This window comes from Sturnus vulgaris, chromosome Z (genome assembly GCF_052056855.1).
Source record: "Sturnus vulgaris isolate bStuVul1 chromosome Z, bStuVul1.hap1, whole genome shotgun sequence".
Lineage (NCBI taxonomy): Eukaryota > Metazoa > Chordata > Aves > Passeriformes > Sturnidae > Sturnus > Sturnus vulgaris.
This window is the reverse complement of record NC_142283.1, coordinates 48,892,414-48,913,999: the sequence shown is the minus strand read 5'-3', so window position 1 is coordinate 48,913,999 and position 21,586 is coordinate 48,892,414. Positions and strand designations below refer to the sequence as shown.

At 35.5% G+C, this 21,586-nt stretch overlaps 1 protein-coding gene across 9 annotated transcripts in view; it reads right to left on the bottom strand.

Moving 5' to 3' along the window:
• BNC2 (basonuclin zinc finger protein 2) overlaps window positions 1–21,586 on the bottom strand; it is a 333,043-nt gene that overhangs the window by 115,680 nt on the left and 195,777 nt on the right. For all 9 annotated transcript variants that reach the window (XM_088157179.1, XM_088157176.1, XM_014872199.2 and 6 more), the window contains exon 3: window positions 5,610–5,712. In XM_088157179.1, the coding sequence (XP_088013305.1) occupies window positions 5,610–5,712 (103 nt within the window). The remainder of the gene's footprint in view (window positions 1–5,609; window positions 5,713–21,586) is intronic.

The following is a 21,586-nucleotide window of genomic DNA, read 5'->3' as shown; positions in this document are numbered from 1 at the left end:
GGGAAGGTAAGCCAATGAAGTTGGGCAGAAGTGGAAAGGTCTAACTTCATCCTGACTGACTTAAGAGGTCCTGGGGGTGGTAGGGAAGAAAAGAAAAATGTGCTTTAAACTGAACAGATTCTCAGAAATCCAAGGAGGTACAAGGGTGAACATATGTAGGGTAGAGCCTGTGCTTTACCCTTCGGGAAGACACTACTTGACACCTGAGCGTGTCCCATTTGCATGAGGATTAAACTCTTGACCATTTGGTTGTGTAAGTATCAGCTAAATACAAGGATGAAAAATGAAAGCTTCTTATCTGTTCATGGGGCATCTAAGCATTATTTCTCTTCTGTCACTTCTGTCTCATGAACTTTTGAAACAATATTATTTGTTTTGGATGCTGTAATATCTGGATTTGGTTTCACCTCAGCTGGAGTTGTACTAAGGGTGATACCAGAGTAATGCAAAGCAAGCACTGCATCACATCATTCCTACCCATGTGGCAGGCTTTAAAACCAGATACTGGGTCACAGTGCCCACAAGATAAGAGTGCATTTTCTCTGTGCTGTATTGGCTGTTTTGGAAAATCCTGCTGAAGGGAAGCATAAAGGAATGGCATAGGCAGAAGAAGGGCACTTTAAAAAGTATTTACCAGTAATGAAGGTTAATCTTGTAAGGTTCCTGGAAGCAACTCAGTAATGAAAAATATGCCTCCACCTTCAGGGTCAAAAGAAAGTTATAACAGATGGATTTAAATGATCTTGTCAGTAAAAGACAGGAAAAGCCAGACTACATCTAAAACAGTTTTATTTTTAAAATCTTGAAAAGCCAGCTTTCATGATCAGTGAGCTGCAGAGAATTACTTTGCTAAAAATCTAAAAATAAGTTATAAAAAAATTAAGTAATTTTAAAGCATTTTAAATAATTAAATAAATTGAATAGAAGGAAACAACTGTGTTTGATATTATAAATTGCGACGATTTTTTATAGCCTATCAGACAATACAGAAATAGCCCAATTTTTTTAGTATTCAACTATAACTACATTTCTCTCTTATTTTCTTATCTTTTTTTTTTTTTAATTTACTCTATGCTTAAAAATCTCCATTTTTAAGTAAAGAAAAACATGGCAATTCTGATCAGTGACATGTTCTCATTTTGTTTTATTTTGCTAGGGATTAACTTTGACTTTGCAAACCTAGATTTCTTTCACTTAACATCTTTGGACTGAGACAAATATAAGAGCTCAGATGAATTTTATTTCAACATAGCACTCATTCCCATCTCATTCCCATGAAGCTCAAATTTAAATCCTAAACTTTCTTCCTAGATCAAGTCCTTTCAGAAACTTCAGGGTAAGGGAGAGATGTGATTTCTAAAATTTCCACAGCGTTCTTCTGTTTCTTTTCTTTATTTATTTCCTCCTATTCTTCCTTCCTTTAGTTTTCATTCCAGGTTTCTTTTACATGACAATTTCATGACCTACCATGTAGAAATGCAAAAAACTCAACCTTTCTAAATGAAGTAGTCACAGTCATGTTATGCATCTGACTTTATGACATTCTCCATTTTCTAACGGAGGGAGGTTGTTCCAATTTTAGTCTCATTAATAGCAAGCTAGCATTATATAAATACTAGCATAGCACCAGAAAACTTTCTTTACAAGGTGAAATTGTAACCCACATGGCAAGTCTCTAAGTATTACTCTTCTCTGTATGGCAGCTTTTAGTCTGAAAAACAATGTATGGGCCCTATGTGCAAAAATCTATCAGTTAATGTTATTTTGTCTTTTTTATTACAACCAAACAGAACTTAATCTCAAAGTTTCTGTTTTACCAGTGACCCATTTCAGGGTAAGACAAAAAGTCTATTTCTAATTTCTAATTAGAAAATTTCTAATTTTCTGATTGTATCTGAAACAAGATGACAATGATTTCACATGAACTTAGTAATATTATTGTATTATGGGGGTTGCTCTGTTTGTTTGTTTGGGGTTTTTTATGGGGATTTTGAAGTTAAAATAAGTAGAATGAATATTAGAAATAATAGCTTTAGATATTAGAAATGATAGCTTTAGATATATAGATATAGATGATATAGATTAGATATAGATTAGATATAGATTAGATATAGATAAAGATAGATATAGTCCACTATAACTTATGTCACCTTAGGACATTTTTTGGAGCAAAATAGTTATGAGAGTAGGTAAGATTGCACTTGATTGATACTACATTGGGTCTTTTGATCTATTGGACAAGATATAATAAGAGTGTTTCTGCTAGCAGCATGATAGTTGTTATTCTGACATCTGTGACAAGTACAAAAGACAAAATGCAAAGTCAATGAAATCACCATCTTTTTACTGCACACTTGCTTAATTTCTTTCCTCATAGGCTAAGATTCTTCAGCTAGAGGAAGTCCATGGCAAATAGAGTGGGGTTTTTACATTATTTTCAATAAAGTTTCAGTGATTTTTGTGCTAAAGAGAGTAAAATGTGATTACTATCTTCACAGGATAGAATGCTTCTTCTAATGCAAAAAATAGCAGGATAATAAACCAAGCACTTGAGTATTGTTTTTTGTAGTCCGTTAAGTACCATAAAAGCCACAAAATACCAATCTTCCGGGTTAAAAAAAATTCTCCTTAAAAATTGACTATTAAGATTTCAATGAGATTTGGTTTTCCATATGGACTATACAAAGTATCATTACCATTGTAAAAAAAAAAAGAAGTCAAGACAGACTTTATCTGTTTGACTGCTTAACGTTTAAGAGATGGCTTATCCAATTTAAACCATTTAATTTTTGTGTTGGAAAATAAATCCCCATCTGACCTGACAATATGAATGCCAGGCTTTAGCTAAAAACCAATGAAAAGAGTCTAGTCACCCAAATCCCTTACAATACTCCGAGAGTCATCCTAGGACTAACCCACTCTCCATGATGCACAGCAGTACTTGATAATGCTGCTATGCTCTGTGCAGCTTTTGGCTTTGGCCTTAAAAACACTGATGGAAGGATTGCCACTGTAGTACAGGGGACAAACCTTGATAAGCTGAACTTTCAACAACAGAAACATTTATCTGGCCACAAAAGTGATTTCCAATGTATCTGTTAATATAGCTGCAATCCTACATTTGGCAACTCCAGACAGGTGTATCTGAACTGGTAGGAAACCTTTCCTTTCAAGATGTGTGCAGCTTATTTTAGATGAGCGAGGGAAAACATGAGAAAGACAATAGAAGCAGGAGAGAAGAAAACAGGCCAGCAGCTGCTAAGTGCAATAGTACACTGGTGCCTGAATGTCCTTTCCTCCTTCCTCTAAAAATTCCAATGTTTTAAATGACAGCTATTAAAATTAATCAACTCCACACAGATTAGTCAAGTACAGCATGAGTAAACTGCAGTTCTAAGCTATTTTTTTATGTATTCAGTTAATTATGATTCTAGGTTATCAGAACTGAAAAAGCACAGTACTTCCTGTTGGAAAAACCTATTCTTTAATACTTGCATTCAGTAAAGCATTAAAGGAGCTGAGTTGAAATTAATTAATAAAAATCATAAGGAAACCCTAATTAAAGCAGCAGGAAAAAACTCTTTGCATTCAAGGAACAACTTCTAAAAGTACTGTGCTAATAGTTTTAAAGTAAAGGATTCTGAACTCCAACCTGATTTTAGGAATTTTGAAATCCAGGTGCTACAGTGCAGTGAATTGATCTGTCTCCTGAATGCTACCCTCAAAATCCTCAAAAAGAGCTAGGATCAAGAATTGGAGCAGATATATCATTGTCTCCAGAAAATAATTAACAAGATCATGCTTGATGTATGTGAAACATATATTTGACTTGTCTCACTCTGACATAAAATATAAATATTCCAGATGAATGTACCCAAATTGCATGAAGGAAAAGAAAAAGAAAAAAAAAAAAGGCCATTATTCAATTGGCACAATAGCAAAATAAACACTTACTAATAATATATAGCTGTATTAAGTTTTCTATTTGGAATGTTAAGCACTCAGGTATGGGAGCAGATGGTGTATCCCAAATCATCACATTCAGGTTTCAACTCTCTGGATTTGTAAAACAGGGACATTTCCACTATATACAGTGTGGTAATCTCAGATCACTGTCGTAATATTCTGATTTTGAATTCAATCACTTCACAGAGAAGAATCACTTCACAGGGAGGAAAATCTGATTACTCCCTTCCAAACTCCTCCAAAACATACTCATTAAAAAGAAAATTCAGGATGTCCATGTGCCATAATCTAAATGCTAGACTCTCAGTTTCTATTGCTCATCAGGAGAACACCCTGGAAAATACCTACACAGTGTTTCCCTATTTTCTGATCAGCAAAACCTCAGATGCTGACTCTACACAAAACCTGAAGAATGCCTGAACAACACACATTTTGTAAGGTTTACTGATTCTTCCAAGAAACGTGAATCTGGTTATTCAGTGACTGAACATAATTTTCTGGGAAATAAGAGTAACAAAGATAAATTATGTCCCTAGATAATCTAGCATATAATAAACGTGCAACCAGATGGGTGGTAGTAGGGCATTTCTAGGCAGACTGGAGGCAATGTTAGGCAGTGACACGGGACTGCATGATTCCTGCATACCTTTCTCTTTCCAAACATGTGAATAAAAACTTCTCCATCAATCTCTGCTGTTGAATTTTTTGAGCATTCACATTTGCCATATGTCAGCATACTCAAGCAAAAAACTACACAGACACGAACTAAATAAATTGAGATAAAGGATATTTTAGGAGGAATGTATTAACCTTTCACTAAGTTCTCATCAAAATAAAATAAAATTAACAAAATATAAGCTCCTGAATGTCTGGCAGAAGTGGGGAATGAGGCTGTGCTTGCTTAGGTGCCAATAGTCTAGATCATGAGAAGAAAACTTCAACAGCAGTTTCTTCCACCCATATAGTAATCCTTCTCTTCCCCCTCCAACCCATCCCTATTTTCTTTCATTAAATCATTTTAGGTATCCTCCTTATTTGCCTTCTAAAGGTGTATACAGCTCTCTCCTGCTCTCTCATGCTAATTTATAATGACTATCAAGAAACAAATCCCTTCCAAGAACATGAAGCAGAAAAGGATAAATAAAATTGAATGTCTTTATGTGAATTTTATGCCTTTCATGCCTTTCATGCCTGATCTGGGAATTCTAATCCTTCCTTTCTTTCTTAAGATACTTAAACATGGGAAGAAAGGTTCAACTCACAAATCACATATGCACAATTTCTTTGCCATACAGGATGCACTCTCAACATGTGAGATCTGAATGTTTTTCCATTTGGGCCTCGTGACTTATTGGCTGATGCCTCTTTGCAATACAAACTCTGCTGTGCAACCATACTGTAAACTTTTTGCCTTTCTGTGAAGCACTACTAGAACTACATTATTTTCTGAAGGCTAGAATATTCTTTGGAGCTTTTGAACTCCAGTGGCACTTGAAGCTGTTGCCAGAATAACAGACTCTTTTTCATACAATAAATTTCTGTTAAAAAAGCATGTCCATGCATACACATACACAAACTCAGATTGTGCACACAAATAGGTACCACTATCAAAAAAAAACAAACCCAGAATAGATATTTCTTACCATGTGCCACCCAGCCATGTTTACACTGATCACAGGTTCTCAGGTTAATCTTCCCTGGCTGAAAACATTCACATGTGCAATTTACCAGTGTACAGCGGATGGCCTGGAAAAAGAAACAGAAAACACATGTTAATGTATTTCTCCCTGTTTGTACAAATTTGTTGTGATGGCTAGAACAATATGAACTATATAGCAAAAGCCAGCCTCCTAACATTCAAAGCCTTGCTCCTTTTTAAAGTAGAAATAAATTTTCTTTCATAAACATACATCAGTATGTCCCAAGGAGATGAATACATTCCTAAAATCTTTCTAAGATTTGCTCTATTTTCTTTAGGAAAAAAAAAAGGTTGGTAGGATGAGGATGCTGTAGGAGTTCCATAAATATCCGGGTTTTACATTGACTTAATCAAGAAAGAAAGTTACCATAAGTGCATACCAATTTCAAAACCAGATAAAAATTAGGAAACAAAAACATATGGAAAAGAAAACTACAAATATATTTTCCCTGCCTCCATGGGATCCAAAGGTTATTTTTTAATTTCTTTTTTGGGGTTCACCTAAGACATAACTCTGCTGCAAAAAGAAGTAATGGATTTTATGTGTTCCCAAAACAATAAAATGTTCAAGGTACAAGAATAGGACTGGCTCAAAAGTCTGTAACTTGCCTTTACATCTCTCACTTTCTCCAGTACCTAAGAATACCCTTTTACCTCTTAAAACTCCTCAATTGTTAAACATATATTTCTCTGTTTTCAAGTAGCAATGGTAAAACTCCAGTCCCATGCAGAGGTCTCAAGTTTGCTTAATAATACACCTTTCTTAATAATAGACTTTCTCACCTTCCTTTTTAGAATTATTTGAAAAATTACACAGGTTTACTTTGACAAGGGCTAGCTACAGCCACAGAAAAGTGAATATAAATTGAATGAGACTCTTTCTAATGTAACAGACATATGTTTTTAAATAGTGTAGAAGATGACCTGTGCACTTCAAACTGCTACTAATAAATTTATGGCATGCATTTAGATGTAATTTGCATGGAGATTTCTGAGACAGAGAGGCTTATTCTGATCATTCACAGATTAACAATCTACTGTAACTACCAGAGCTGCCAGGAAAAGATATCTCTATAGATTTAGATGCAATCAATGATTACTTGGGGGCTAAGATGGGGGAAGGGCGCTTAGGTATCCATTGCCACAGAGATACTGAAGAATTATGAAGACTCTTGCCTTTTCTGAAGAATTAATACACACACTCACACATATTTTCCATACCAAAAATAATTATCTTAACTGTAGTGACTTTCAAAAAATTAAATTCAGCATTAACTTGGCCTAGCTAAGCTCTTTGGCTGCTGACAATATAAAAGCTTCAGAATTGTTTTAAATGGTTGATCCCTTTACTTATTTATCTGCATCAGACATAAATGTAAAGGCATTTATAGTTCATGGATACATTTAATATCTGTATTTCTCTGACAAATTTATCTTACAAGAGTCCTTTATTCCTCTTATCCTATCTGCTCCTTTACAACCTTTTACTCTCAAAAACCTAATGGGGAAGAAAAAATCCTGCTCTATTACGCCTGACACTTCAGGGCCTCAGTCCCAATGTCACCTGTCCAATTACTCAGTAGCCAGGTTATAAAACAAAGCTCTATGGATGTGTGATTAAAAGAATTAGTAATATGAAATATAAGGGTACCAAAGAAGTGCTGACCATGCAGGAATAATATATGTGTTTGTGGGTATGAGAAAAAAAATCTCCTGGAAGGTCTTGTTTCATGTTCAATAGTGTATTGACTTGGTAATATATCAGGACTACACTGGTCAGTAATGGTGCTCTTTTGCTAATATGTTCATTAATTAATGAACTCAGTAATTAATTGTACTGCAAGAAGGAGTTCTTTCAAAGTGGTGTTCTTATTTTGCCACAGAAGATTTTCTCACATTCACCACTTTTTTCAGATCTCTGCACCAATGTGACATACACTCGTTGTATTTGATGATATTTTGACTTGTTCACGTGTCTTTTACAGTACCTGTAAGAGGTCTAATGCAGTGCAGTACATGTACTAGATGAAACTGACATTTGGAAGAGTTGGTTTATTAAGGCTCATCAGCATTTCCATTACAACCCTATCCACTTTTGGCCTAGAGGTCAACAGGTTCCTGTAAAAAATTGATTCAGGTTGAAACTGAAATGCAATGTTGCAGCTTAAGAGTAAGTTTTATTACACCTATTCAAAATTATCCATTTAGTCACTATAGATTATAAACTGGAGGGAAAAATTTAGAGGTTATATGTTTCTTTTCCTCTTCTCTGAGTTAAAGAGAGTATTGATGATATAAAGTGTGGAACTAACTAATTAGTATGATTTTTAGCTTTTATACATATTGCTCAAAAAATTCACCCAAATTTTTCAGAAACATGAAAATGTCAGCTTTTTCCTCCAATAAATAAATCTGGAAAGTCTTCAAAAAGAGCTATGCATTTTTATAAATTAATATCAATTGGCATGAAAAAAATCAAAAGATAATTAGCATGGCCAAAATATTCAGCCTGGCCTTACTTGGCTGCTTTTTCTGCCAAGGGTGTATGTTGATGCCAGGCTGTAATTTGGTTTCAATAGTTTCCCATTCCACCACAGAGAATCCCATGCATACTTCTGAATGATGAGGACTACCCCTGAAGCTGTAAGATGCTCATTTAGGTCTGGAAAGACTCATTCTAATTCATCTTTTGGCATGATCTTGGGCAAATTATTTTGTTAGCCTGATGCCTACATTCCCTAAACAACAACTAGACACAAGGACAGTAAGTGTTGCCAGGGCAGATGCAACATACATTTGAAGCTATTCTATAGTAGTAGAGACTACTGGAAATCTCAAACAGAATTTAATCTTTATTTCAAAGACTAATTTTGCACTTCACTAAGTTAATTCAGAATTATTGTAACTACCTGAGATCACTGCAATACCCAACATGAAGTCAGTGTAACTCAGTGACAGGAAGATTCAAGGTGCTAAAACAGTGTGTGATCCTACACACAGGGTTGGAACACTAATGGTCATTAACATGAAAGGAAGTAATGTGCTTGAAGACCTTCACAATGCAACCAGAAAACTCACCAAGCCTTGCAGAGATGTGCATCACAATTATGAACAGTACTTTTTCAACTGTTTTTCAACACTACTTAAGTTGGGAGTATAAGTCACTGACAGCTTGTGCAGAATGCCAGAAGGGCAGCTGAAGGTGAATGTGGCATAGATTAACCGAAGAACTCAAAGTGTTAATGCAGACCTCTATTCCCACCAGTAGGATTTTAAGGTACAGTAGCTGATGTTCTTGTAGGTAGCTGAGTGAGTTGGTTTAACTGTGGTTGGATGTCTGGTACTGCTTGATTTTAAAAGGGTGGAGTGGGGAAGTGGGGATAATAAAAAGATCCTGGAGGTAGCAGCTAAATATTGCAACCGTTGCTCCAACTTTTTAAAATGTAGGTATAAAAATCCAAGGGTGTACCAATGTTAGAATTTTGCCAGAAAGTGCTTCTGAAATAGTTTAGCTAGGCATTCCACAAGTCGCATGCTGTAATTCTGCCTTCCCATGATTTTGATATGACTTTACATACTACACTGTTTCTTAGGGAATTTTCCCTGGCTGAGATTTTCCTCAGTAATTTCCCCAAGAAAGCCAGAAAGAAAACAGAAGGAAAAGAAACCAGTGAATAGTGAAAGAAATACTACAATCAGCAGTCTCCTGCGTATTAGCTGATAGGCAACCATGTATTTAGATGGCAACTTGCAGGTTAACACCTTAAGTACGCAACAAAACTATTTCCTATATCCACCTCCTTGAAACACGTCTGCTGTTATATTTTACCATGTCAATGGCCAGTAGTTAGCAGGAATTCTCAGACTTTTTTTTACATCCTGAGTTCCAAACATAATTCTTCTTGTATTTCTATGAAAATTACAATGGCCCTTGAGGACCTATGCAGAAATGGACTGGACTTCAGTAGAATAATTTTAAAAAGTTTATACTGCTGATTCCTTAAATCCTAAAATTTTAAAATTGACATTGAGAAATATCCTGCAGCTCTCCTTGAGATCTTCTTCCTGTAAGGCATGATGAAAAAGAAAGGAACTTTGACTAAAATTAAGGTGTGATGTCAGTACACCTACGGGTAAGTTTGTATGGCTATTAAAATATGTTAGACCTGGCTTCTCTGGGTTTCTCCCAGACCAAAGATATTAATTTAATATTGTTTGGGTGATTTTATTATATCAAAAATGTAAATATTATTCACATGTTAATAGAAATAGCAAACAGCAGTAATAGAAAAATCAATCTTTCTGGCTATTCTGCAGAGCTTCCAAGAGATGAGAGTCAATAAGCTACCATGAAGGGGACGTTAGCATGGGAGAAGAAGGGAATATGTAAAGAACATATATGATTCCTTCTCTGGAGTACTTACAAACGATCATGAAAGACGGAGGCAGTTTTAAATGATGCAACATTCTGGAGAGACAGATATGTTCTGCAACAAAACTTTGTAATGTAACTCATGATGAGGCTTTGAGAGTTCTGTGAAGTTGAATAGCATCTTACTGAAGTCTCAACCACATCTTTCTATAAAGTAGCAGTGTTAACCATCTTATTTCTAACGTCCCTACCTCACTTTTCTCAAGTGCAAAAAGTTATTTAAAAAAATGTCTTCTTTCCACATCTATATCACTGTTCACCTGAATACATAATGGAATCAACTGCACTCATTCTCTGCATCGATGTTCCAACCACCTTTCTAATGCCTCTCCCGTACATTTATCCCACAGGGCTCATAAAATCTAAATCCCCTGTTACCAGCCACAGAAGCATGAGGCTTGAGGATAATTTGGTCCGGTGAAATCTTTTTAGTGAGACTGCAAACTGGCAAACTGATGCATAAGTGCAGTTCTTGACAGTTGCATTAAAATCAGTAAGAATATGCGAGTAAGCACTCTAAATAAATGTGTTAGTTAGCAAAGATGCCATAGGTTTTAAACACACAAATATATACACCTATGTATACTTAAAACTTAGATTTTGCATAATAAATATTTTGTATAATGGCAATTCACAAGTTCTGTGCGTTTTTGTTATACAGGCAAGAACTTTCCACATTTAATTGACAGAATAAATAATCTCATTTATGTTTTTAAAACTAATAATAGTTCAGGTGTCGTGTATCAATGAATGAAATATTTGGGTGCAATTATGAGAAGCGTTAGAAGCAAAAAGCACTTTTTGCAGCTTATGTCTTAACTTTAAGAGAAATCCAAATACAACATGTTAAATTAACTTTTTCTATCCATTATCAAACAGTTTTAGTCTCTATTGGAAATGAAAATTACATAATTTTGAACTAATATTTTATTAAAAGTAAACAACACGGTCATTAGGAGAACAATTTGAAGCCATCATAAAGTAGATGATCTTGAGACATGATGGCATACCAAAATAATCAAAGTTAAGGGGTAGGACTAATGAGAAACATGGAGATCCAATCTCATTTTGCTGTATGTTGACTCATGACAGAAGAAGTTATGAAGTAGAAGACAACAGATAAGTTCTACAAATGTTTCAACACGTTTTAACAGAAAGTCTCCTCTGCCATTAATTTTCTCATTCTATTTCTTTGTTATATAGCTAAGAAGATAATGTCTATATGACATTATTTATAATTTTAGGCTCAGAGTTTTTTCTTTCTTTTTCAGAGCAGGTATATGTTCTTTAAAAAGCTCCTAAAAAATCTGTCACTCCTTTACTACTTTATGAATCCAAATAAATATTTTTTTCCTACCAATTAAGTACTTTTTAAAAAAATCACAGCAAAAATTCTGCTATAGAAATGGCAAAAAGATCCCAATGAAATCACACTATTTTTAATAGCTGGAAAATCAGGACTAGAATAACAGTTTCTTTTCAAATTAACACCAAAAGGAGGAACATTTGTATACAGACATTTAGGAAATGCACAATGTCACCCTCCTGTAATGAGACTGGTGTAATAGGGAACTGTTTTGGTTTAAATCCAGCTGATATCTAAGCCCCACACAGCTGTTTGCTCACTTCCCTCATAGTGGGATGGGGAAGAGAAATCAGAAAAGTCAGAGGGATAAAATTTGTGTGTTGAGATAAAGACAGTTTAGCAGGTAAAGCAAAAAAACCCACAAGCAAAATAAAACAAGGGATTCATTATCCTCCTTCTCATGTGTGTTTTAACTTCTAAGAAAGAGGGAAAACTGAGGTGGAAGTGCTTGCTGCACTTTCTTCAGAACGAAGCAGACACATGCAGAAGTGTTTCTGTCTCTGAAGGGTGACAGGATACCTCCATCATGCAATTATGGTACAAAAAAAAGGCAATTTTGAATCTCAGCTAAAATGCTTGTATGGGTAATTCAGCAACTGAAACACTAGACTGGAGGAGGGGGAATGCCTTGATACTGATCCTGGGTTTGTCACTGCCATAGATGCACTTACTTAACCACTCAATCTCTAACTGCACAATCTGAGAAAAACGGGTAATGCTAATATTCAGAGATAAGGCTAATAAATTGCTAACACAACACGGTGAGGTATGAGGGAAAAGGTAAGGCAGAAACATTTAGGATTATTATTTCTTCTGTAGGCACAAAATTTTTAACAGTTTTTTTAATGATACAAGTTGACTTTGATTTATCATTAGTAAATGGAAGATTGTATGCAGAGGAATCACCTAAGAAAAAAACTTTAATTCATATACGACCATTACTAACTTCAATACTAATAGCCTAATAATGCTTTTCCCAAAACTAAAAAACAGTAAAGGGGAATTTACTTTGCATTTGAATGGTTTGAAACATTAATGTAATGCTATGATATTTTTAATCTCTCTCCCATTTAGAGATACTTGAATATCTTCTCAATTATTCACTGCATTGCAGTATTTATTAGCAATTTCACATCACGTTGTATTAGCATTGTTTCTTACTTGTATTTATTTTCAGTAAATACAATCTGAAAGGTAATAATATTGTTACATTTCTCTGTGGCATTCAAGAAAACAGTTACTAATATAATATGAAGAGAAGAATGCTAACAAGAGAGAAAGCTGTTAATGGGATAAAACAGCTTTTCCTGGAGTAAGGAAAACCTAATCTTTAAGCATGCTAGAAAACTGTTTTCAAGTCTTCTTGAGAAAGAGCTGTTAAGTGAATGGGGAATAAGAAGAGAAGTAAAAAAACTCATTTGTAATCTTGCCTTTATTTAGGAGTTGCTCTTCAGTTCTACCCCAGACACCAGTAAAAGTAGAAACCTGTGTTAAGGAATACTACCTGGACTTTTCTAGAGAAATATAACACAGACTATAGGTTTTATTTTTCAGGAAGTTTCTGTAGAGGTTTCATGCTGGTTCTAGACACTCTGCTCACAGGGCTGCCTACAGGATACTATACAAAGACTGCAGGTACAGTATCACCCTATGTTTCTATAGCATGTAAAACTAGCCCGAGGGTCTTAAGCATCAAAGTTATTTGCACTGAAAAAATTAAGACTGACAAGTGCTTCTTTGCTTAAAATTTGAAGAAAAAACATAGTTGATTTAAGAATGAGATTCCCTGTGCCCAAGAGCCTGTTAGCAAACACAGATATTTGTTCTCACAGATGAAAACCAGATTTCTGCTCTGAAACCAATGCTGTCAGACACTGGAGCTCGGGCTCTCAGGTTGCCAAGGCAGCGGTCAGTGTCAGATAGGTATCCAACATGCACGGATGCACCCGCAGGAAGTTTCACATACTCTTCTCTAACCATGACTCTTCTAAAGAATAACACTTCAAGCTACACCCAGGTATTCATCTCAAGTAACCACAACTCACTGTCCCCTTTAGAGAGCACAGGAGGCAAGCTGCTTCCACTGTTTTTACTGGCCTGCCCTGGAGCTGTGATTTACTCTGCCCTGGTGAGACCCCACCTGGAGCATTTGTCTCTGGAGTCCCCAGCAAAGGAAGGACATGCACCTGTTGGAGCGAGTCCAAATACAGACCACAATGAGCAGAGGGCTGGAATACTTTCTATGAGGAAAGATTGAGAGAAGTCGGATAGTTTGGACAGGGGAAGAGAAAGCTCCAGAGACTACTCATAACAGCTTTCCAGCACCTAAAGGTGCTTGGAAGAAGGCTGGAAAGGGAATTTTTACAGTGGCATGTAGTGGTAAGACAACTGAAAGAGGATATGTTTAGATTACATATAAGGAATAAATTTTTTTTTTTTTTAGGAAAGTGGTAAAACACTGGAACAGATTGCCCAGGAAGGCAGTGGATGATGCCTCATCCCTGGGAACATTCAAGGTCAGGCTGGACAGGGCTCTGAGCTACCTGATGTACTCAGAGATGTCCCTGCCCATGGTAGAGGTTTGGACTAGATGATCTTTAAAAATTCCTTCCACCCCTAACCACACCTTGAGCCCATGATTCTATGAAAAGTCCAGGTGATAGTTCTTCTAGAAAACAAGTATATCTTGCTGGCAACTGCACTGGAGAAAGTATACTGAAATTCCTACAGTGTGGGATCAGCCTTGCCATTCACAAAAGACTTCTACTGCCTTATAGGAGATGTTTCAGAATAAAGCATGTAAGCCAATAATTCAAAACTTGTGATGTAAAAATTAAAACTAAATATGTTCCAAAAAGTTGTTTTTTTTCTCTAGTATCTTAAAAAATACATAGAACCTGTGGATCTAGCATGAACCTGGAAGGAAATTGTCAACAATTTTTAACATTATGTGGACTGCTGGGTCAGTAATCCACAAAAGAGGATTTTGTTCAGTAGATTATAAGTGGTTCAAAAGGAGTTACTTCAATCAATTAAATCAAATAACAAATCTATTTGTTAATATCTGTTCTTCATCTATTGTTTCTCCACAAATCAATCAGAAGATGATGAGAATGTTAAGTGTTTACGGTGATCAGATAAATAACTCAGAATCTCTAAACTAGTTTTGATCAATTCTTCTGTCCAGTAAAAATTACAAATGAAAATATGTAAATATGCAAATATATCACTTCTAACAAGTAAATAGGGAACCTTATAAGAAAAATGTAAATGTCCACACAAAATTATGTTACCAAAATCAGTTGGATTTTTTATTTTCTACCTTTTTCTTCTATGAGATGAAAGAATAAGCAACACCTGATTTAAACAAAGTAAAATGCAGCATGGCCCATAAAACAGCTAATTCTTTATGCCCATTTGTTCAGGAATTCTCCTTAAATAGTATCAAAAATACATTGTTCATTGTCTAATCTGCTCTTTAGGAAGTTTTGTCTGTCAGGATTTTCTTTCCTTCTCACATTATTGTTTTCTGGATTCTAAATGATGGGGTGTGAATTTGGTAAAAAGAATTATGTAGATTTACACTGCACTGTGCTGCATGTTACCCACTGAAGATAAATATGGGTTCAACAAAAGATACATGAAAGAATTATAATGAAATATTTTATTGTTTTGAAAATAATTCTAAAAGGAAAATAATATTTTCTCTCTTCAAGGTCAAAACTCTATACTTATGTATCCTGCTCTTAAGTTTTACCCTAAAGCAATAACTTCTTATTTACATTAATAAACTACTCAATCCTGCACTGTTCCTTCAGTGACCAACCCTGTCAGCCACAAAACTGATACTACAAGCAAATAATAAGAAAACCACCCAAGTTGGGCTTTTTTTGCCTCACCCCCAAAAAGCCAGACAAATAGGTAAAAAAATTCTCCTCATTAGATGAAGTAATTCATTACTTAAATATGCATTTCTTTTATTAATGTAACTTTTAAATTTTGTTTCTTTGGTATTTCCTGAAAACAAAGTAATGGATATTTTTTCATGAATGTTCACTAAAGTATATTCTATCCCTTCACCTTATTTAGGAGAGAGTAGAATTCCAGTAAGTGTGAAATATGTGTCTCTTTGGCCAGAATGGAACATTAAAAAAAAATATATATATGTGAATATATATATATATATATATATATATAATAAAACCAGAGAGAGAGAGAGAGAAAAGAGAGAGAAGGGGGGCAGGCAGTGGAGGGAGAAATGTTATTGGTTTTCTCAGAAGGATTTTCTTTTATACATAGCTTTATCCTATAATTTTGTCCCTGTTGGGCACACTGCCTAAATTTAAACACAAACAGTCAAGCAATGAAGAAACATTACCACATTTACTGTGAACAAAAACTCCCAGTTGTACAGTGAAATTTTAATACATTTCAACTTATCTCTTTTACTAATGGGGAGAGTACAAACCCTGCAGGAATTCGCTCTGCAAACTGGTAATTACAGTAGACTCACTTTTTTATAATGCATATGTATAGTCAGACACAAGAAACATAGCTGCCCTTTTGATGTAGGTTACAATAGGAATGTTTAAAAAAAATTATGAAAATCTTCTGCAATTTTAAAGGAATGCATTATTTCATGGGAAGTTGTCCTTTAGCTATACGAAAGAACAGAAATATATATAATACAATATAACATACATATATTTATTTGCTTTTGTAATCTGAAGCAGAACCTTTATCAGTTCAAGTAGGGTAGGGTCTTTTTGTTTTGGGGTTTTTTTTGTTGTTGTTTTTTTCATAATGTACCTACTGGTACAAAGCCGGATTCCATCCTACAGTATCATGTATGAGTTCAGAAGATCTTTGTTCTCCCAGGCCTCCCCTCTACACAACCTTCAGATTTAAATGATTTTGATCATCAACTTCATGAATCATTAAATCATTATAACATACATTTAAAACCACTATTGTAATTTCACAGACTTACAACATACAGTGTCCAACTCAGATAGGATATTCTTTGTCTGGCAAAACATGTTTGTAGTGTATACAAAGAGAGATTTAATTTATTCTGGGGAAGTGTGAAATCAAAGTAGGATCTACTGCCAAGTCATACATACAGACAACATTTATCTTTAATACAATAATGATAAGATACAGCTATATGTTAAAACATCCAAATAAGCAAACAAACAAACAAAAACAATGTACAAGACAAGTCAGGGTTTGCAAAAAACCTTATTTCCAGGTTTATATTTCTTAATGCCTGTAAACAAATCATACCACTTGATTCTGCAAATATTTACATCCTCACTCTTTACATATACTCATACTCACATTCTATAAAGGTACGAAAAAATATCACACAGTTAATTAATTAAACCATTGTGTAAACTAAGAACAACACACAAAAAATCAAGTAAGAATTCCCATTTCTGGAGTTCCTGTAAAAAGGGACATCTTCAAAACTGCAAGAAGAGCAAGCCACACAACCTGGCATTTCTTTGAGCTGCATTTTCACCAGTTTGCAACATCTACCTTGGTGGAAACACAATCTGCCTGTCTCTGTTAAGCAGGCCCTGTGTGTTATGTTGGTTGAATGGTAACATGAAATATTTGCAAGTTTCTCTTAATATGGAATAGCACAGTCACAGTTCAAGACAGTCACAAGTAAATTCACTAGACCCCGAGGCTTCATTGTCCAAGCAGAGAAAGTTTTCATTACAAAGAAACCATTAAATCAGTGTCAATGATTGCTCACAATCACCAACAAGGAATCAGTGGCCAAATGAAAACTGTAACAGTGATGGTGAAGGTCTCTCCTGTAAGACCTTTAAAGACACCTTCCATGGAGGTCTTACTTAAAACCCATGAAATTTCTCATGAGCTTTAAATTTCCCTTATTGCTGGAGAGTAGCTTTTTCACAGATGTAACTGTCTTCTCTACAGAGGTGTTTTTTTAGCAGTGAAATGATTTCATTTAAAAGTGAGTTGTTAATGACCGTGGAATACTTACTTTTTTTTTTTCTTTTTTAATCAAAGAAATCTGATCTTGACTAAATCTGAAGAGATTTCTTCTCATTCAGAATTAGGAGGTTTGTTGCCATCAGACTGAGCATCAGACTGAGGAAGGGTGCTACACTAGAACTACATGTGTGTATTCACAGTAAGTATTTTACTAACTCTAAAATCCACAGACTGCTATGAGATTGGGAAATACGTGTGCCAGCAGACCTTTGAGTGTAAACATTCTTCACAGTAAAAAAAGTAATTTTCAAAGATTAGAAGTTATATTCCGTAAGATTTGTGGCCCTGGCTGATGCAATACCTAGGATATGCTTAGTCTACAAGTCTTTGTTTAAAGCACATGGGAGGTAACACAAACTCATCTTCAGAAATTACCTCCGCCATTGTACATCACAATTGTCACAGTGATTTCTGTCTGTCTCAGAGTGGGCAGAGGGGATACACAGAGGCTCAGTTTTGACTTGAAATCCATAACCAATGCTCAAACATCACTTAACTTCTAGATTTCAGACGCAGTATGAGGAGAAGCAAGAGACCATATATCCCAGATTATGACCCTTTTTGTGTAGAAGACAACAGATCCAGTTATATATCTAAATGGAAGAAACAGTATCTTTGCAATGAATATGCAGCAATGCAGCTGCTTTCGTCTTCCTGACCTACAACCTTCATTTCTAAGGATTCACAGGAAGGAAACTGCAATCAATTTGAAAAAGACACTGCTTCCTTTAACGTCCTATCACATACAAAAGTGAGCAATGTCTCTCTTTAACACCTTTCCATAAAAAGAAAAAATTAGAATAATAAAATTGGTTGTACTAAATGGGTGTAAAAAGACTGTATGGGAGACAATTAGAGATAAATGCTTTATCTAATGAAAGCATTCCAGATCACTGACAGTGACCCTCACCATTTATTTCTTGATACTTCCAATTCTACTACCCAGTTCAATTTGGGACTCAGTTTCGATTCTTTGGTAAAGGACCTTCAGTACATGCAGAAGCTCTCAGGATGTTGATCTTATGTAACTTTCATCCTCCTTTTTATAATAATTTGTGTAATAGTTGATGACATAGGCAGAAACTAAAACTAATTAGAATCAGGTGGCTGTAGTTTAAGGAGATAGTCCTGAGTGATACCTGAGACAACATAAAGTAATTTGCTGACAGTGAAGCTAGAATAAATTTTATGCTAGGGAGCTGTGTTGGAGGGAGAACAGAAACACTTTCTTTCTTTGTTTTTTAACTGACGGCTGTCTGAAAATTCTGTATTTGTTTAAAACACAGAAGCTGTAAGCAAGGAGAAACTAATTTTTAGGCACAATTCCAGGAAGATGACCAAAAAAGCCTACAAAGCTTACAGCACATTACTAATGCTTTCTACATTTGTCACCAGTCCTATAAATACCACTGCCTCCTGTTTTGCACCTGCATATTTATTGCTATGTTAGGTAAGAAACGCTGGTGTGCTACCAGTTTCTATAGTAGTAATATGCCCCTGAGCACCAAAGTAGTCAAGAGATGCTACATTTCTTGCTTCTTACCTTATGAATTTGTCACAGAATCAGAGAATATGTTGAGCTGGAAAGACCATGGAATCCAATTCCTGGCCCTGCACAGCACCATCCCCAAGAGTCACACCATGTACCTGAGAGTATTACCCAAATGCTTCTTTAACTCCTTAGTATTACTCTCTTGTGTAGACCACAGTTATTGTACCTGAATTGGTCCAAATAACTATCAAGTTGTTTTTGAAAGATCAGTGTGCTCTCTCTTGGTTTTGCAATTAGGAAGGCATCTCCATACAAACAGGACATTTTACATTTAAATACTGCATCAGTTTTTCCTCTAATCGCTTCTCTTATTAGCTTAGCAATTACATGGATTTATTTGAAATCAGTTGAGAACTCAGATACTACACTCAATCAAAGGAAAAAAAATCATAATTGTTTTGTTTATATTTTCCATTGTTTTTGTTTTTTATATAGTGACAGGAGTGGTCACCAGTTTGACTTGGATATTATCCATTTCTTCTTCACACTAATAGGTGAATTTGTACCTTGAAATGCATGCTAAAATATTATCTCTGGACCCTGAAGTCTTGTTTATCTACAAATCTAAGATAGATTAGGCAATGGGAGTTATGACTTGGTTGTGAAAATCTATTCCTGTATCTCAGATCTGGAATAAGGAAAATTGTACTCTCAGCATAATTCTGCAGAAAAAGTAAACCAAGTAATGAAGAACTTTTTTTTCTTTTTTTTTCTTTTCAATTAACATAAGCTATTTTATTAAATAAAACTCATCAATTTGGACACATGCATTCAGCATAAAATGTCAACAGCTATAAGATATTGCAGCAACCATTAGGCTACCCATCCAAAAGAATGTAATCTAATATGATGCATTAAAGTAGCAGAGCAACTTTTGCCACTTGGCAGCATACATTGTATTTGAACCTAAATTTATCTTCTAGTTAATTTCAATAAAAGGAGAAAACAGAGTGCTCATTTGCACCTTGTATTTATCAAATCCTACCTTTCCATTTTGATTTGTCAGTGCTCAGCACCTTTAAAAATCAACACATCCTCAGAGACAAAGTTCATTCAGTTTTGTACATTTCCAGCTTCTTTTACAAACTCTCTCCCACCTTTATCCAGAGGAATACAATATTCAGTGCATATTTAGTATTTTTTTCATTTGTCTTCTGTCATGATGGTGTTAGATATCACCAAGTGTAGCATGAGATACAGTAATCCTGCTGCTACTCTCTACACAAGTGCAAAGTATAGTCTATAGAAAGAGGAATATCCTCATTCCCTATGCAAAGTCCAGCCTGCAGGCTCTAATCCAGCATGTATACTTTTGTGCACATACTCTGCTCATGCTAAGCCCTGTATTTATTCCTGTCATAGCACCCTGCAGTGTATCACAGGACAAAAGTTTCTTTGGTCACCATGCAATATGCAAATGTTTTGCAGCAAGTACATGTACATATACATACTGTGCACATTTGTGGTAAAAGCAGACCAGGCTGGTAGAAAGTGAAATGGCTTGGTGTATGCAAAACACTGCCCCAGAGTCTCTCCCCATTACAATCAATATGAGACTTGTCCTGTTTCACTGAAGGGCACGTAAGCCCATCATAGGTTTTTTGATAGTTTTATGAAATAAGAGAAAAACGTAGTAACCTGGAAACTATGTCAGTAACATTTTACCCTCTCCCAAACTATAAAATTGAGAGGATTATTATAGTTTCTAAAGTATATCAGCTTTCTAGCACACTTAGAATTTATCACCCTAAGAGAGTAACTATCTAACTGAGGGGAACAAATCCTACTCTTGGCATTTTGATGCTTGTAGGGCAGGAAGGCTGCAGAGGGACCCTTAAACCAGTAGTAATCATAGCAGGTATTAATGGCTGGTACTCTTTATTTGCAGACATTGCTGTAGCTGCTCCCTAGTGCCCTTCTTCCCCAGACAACTCAGCAGCAGCTCTGATGAGAGCTCCATACAGGCTCTTGCTGCCATCCTCACCATCCCAAATGCCATTTCCTGAAGCTCCTGCTGTAATCTACCTACACATACATGTATGTCATTATTAGCTGCACAGTAAATGCCTCTCTGTGTGCAGGAGGAGTTAAATCACCACACTCAGCCCTGAACTTCAACTTTTTTCTCCTGTGAGACAAAAGCACGGGGCCAGATGGAATGGGTTCCTCTGTCTAGACCTTGGGGTCTATGTGATGGACGGCCCTAACATTAAACAGGAATGCACTACAGAGAGGACTAAATTCAGCTTTAAGAAATTCATGTGTCACCTCATTATTGCCAGCAGATTTTCATGATGAAAAGTTCAAGTCACAATGAGGCAAATGGGAGACTTTCCTCTCATTTTTTGTGAGAATTCCACCAGGTCATAATTAAAAGCAGTATTTAGTCTAGAAAAAAATAGTGATTGGTAAAAACAAGATGCAATCACAGGCATAGGCTCTTTTCTCCACTCTGCTTACCACCTAATGCTCTTTGGTGTGAAAACTGGCCTGGAAATTACTTAAAAGCCACCTTTCCAGAGTTTTTGGGTAACAGTTCTG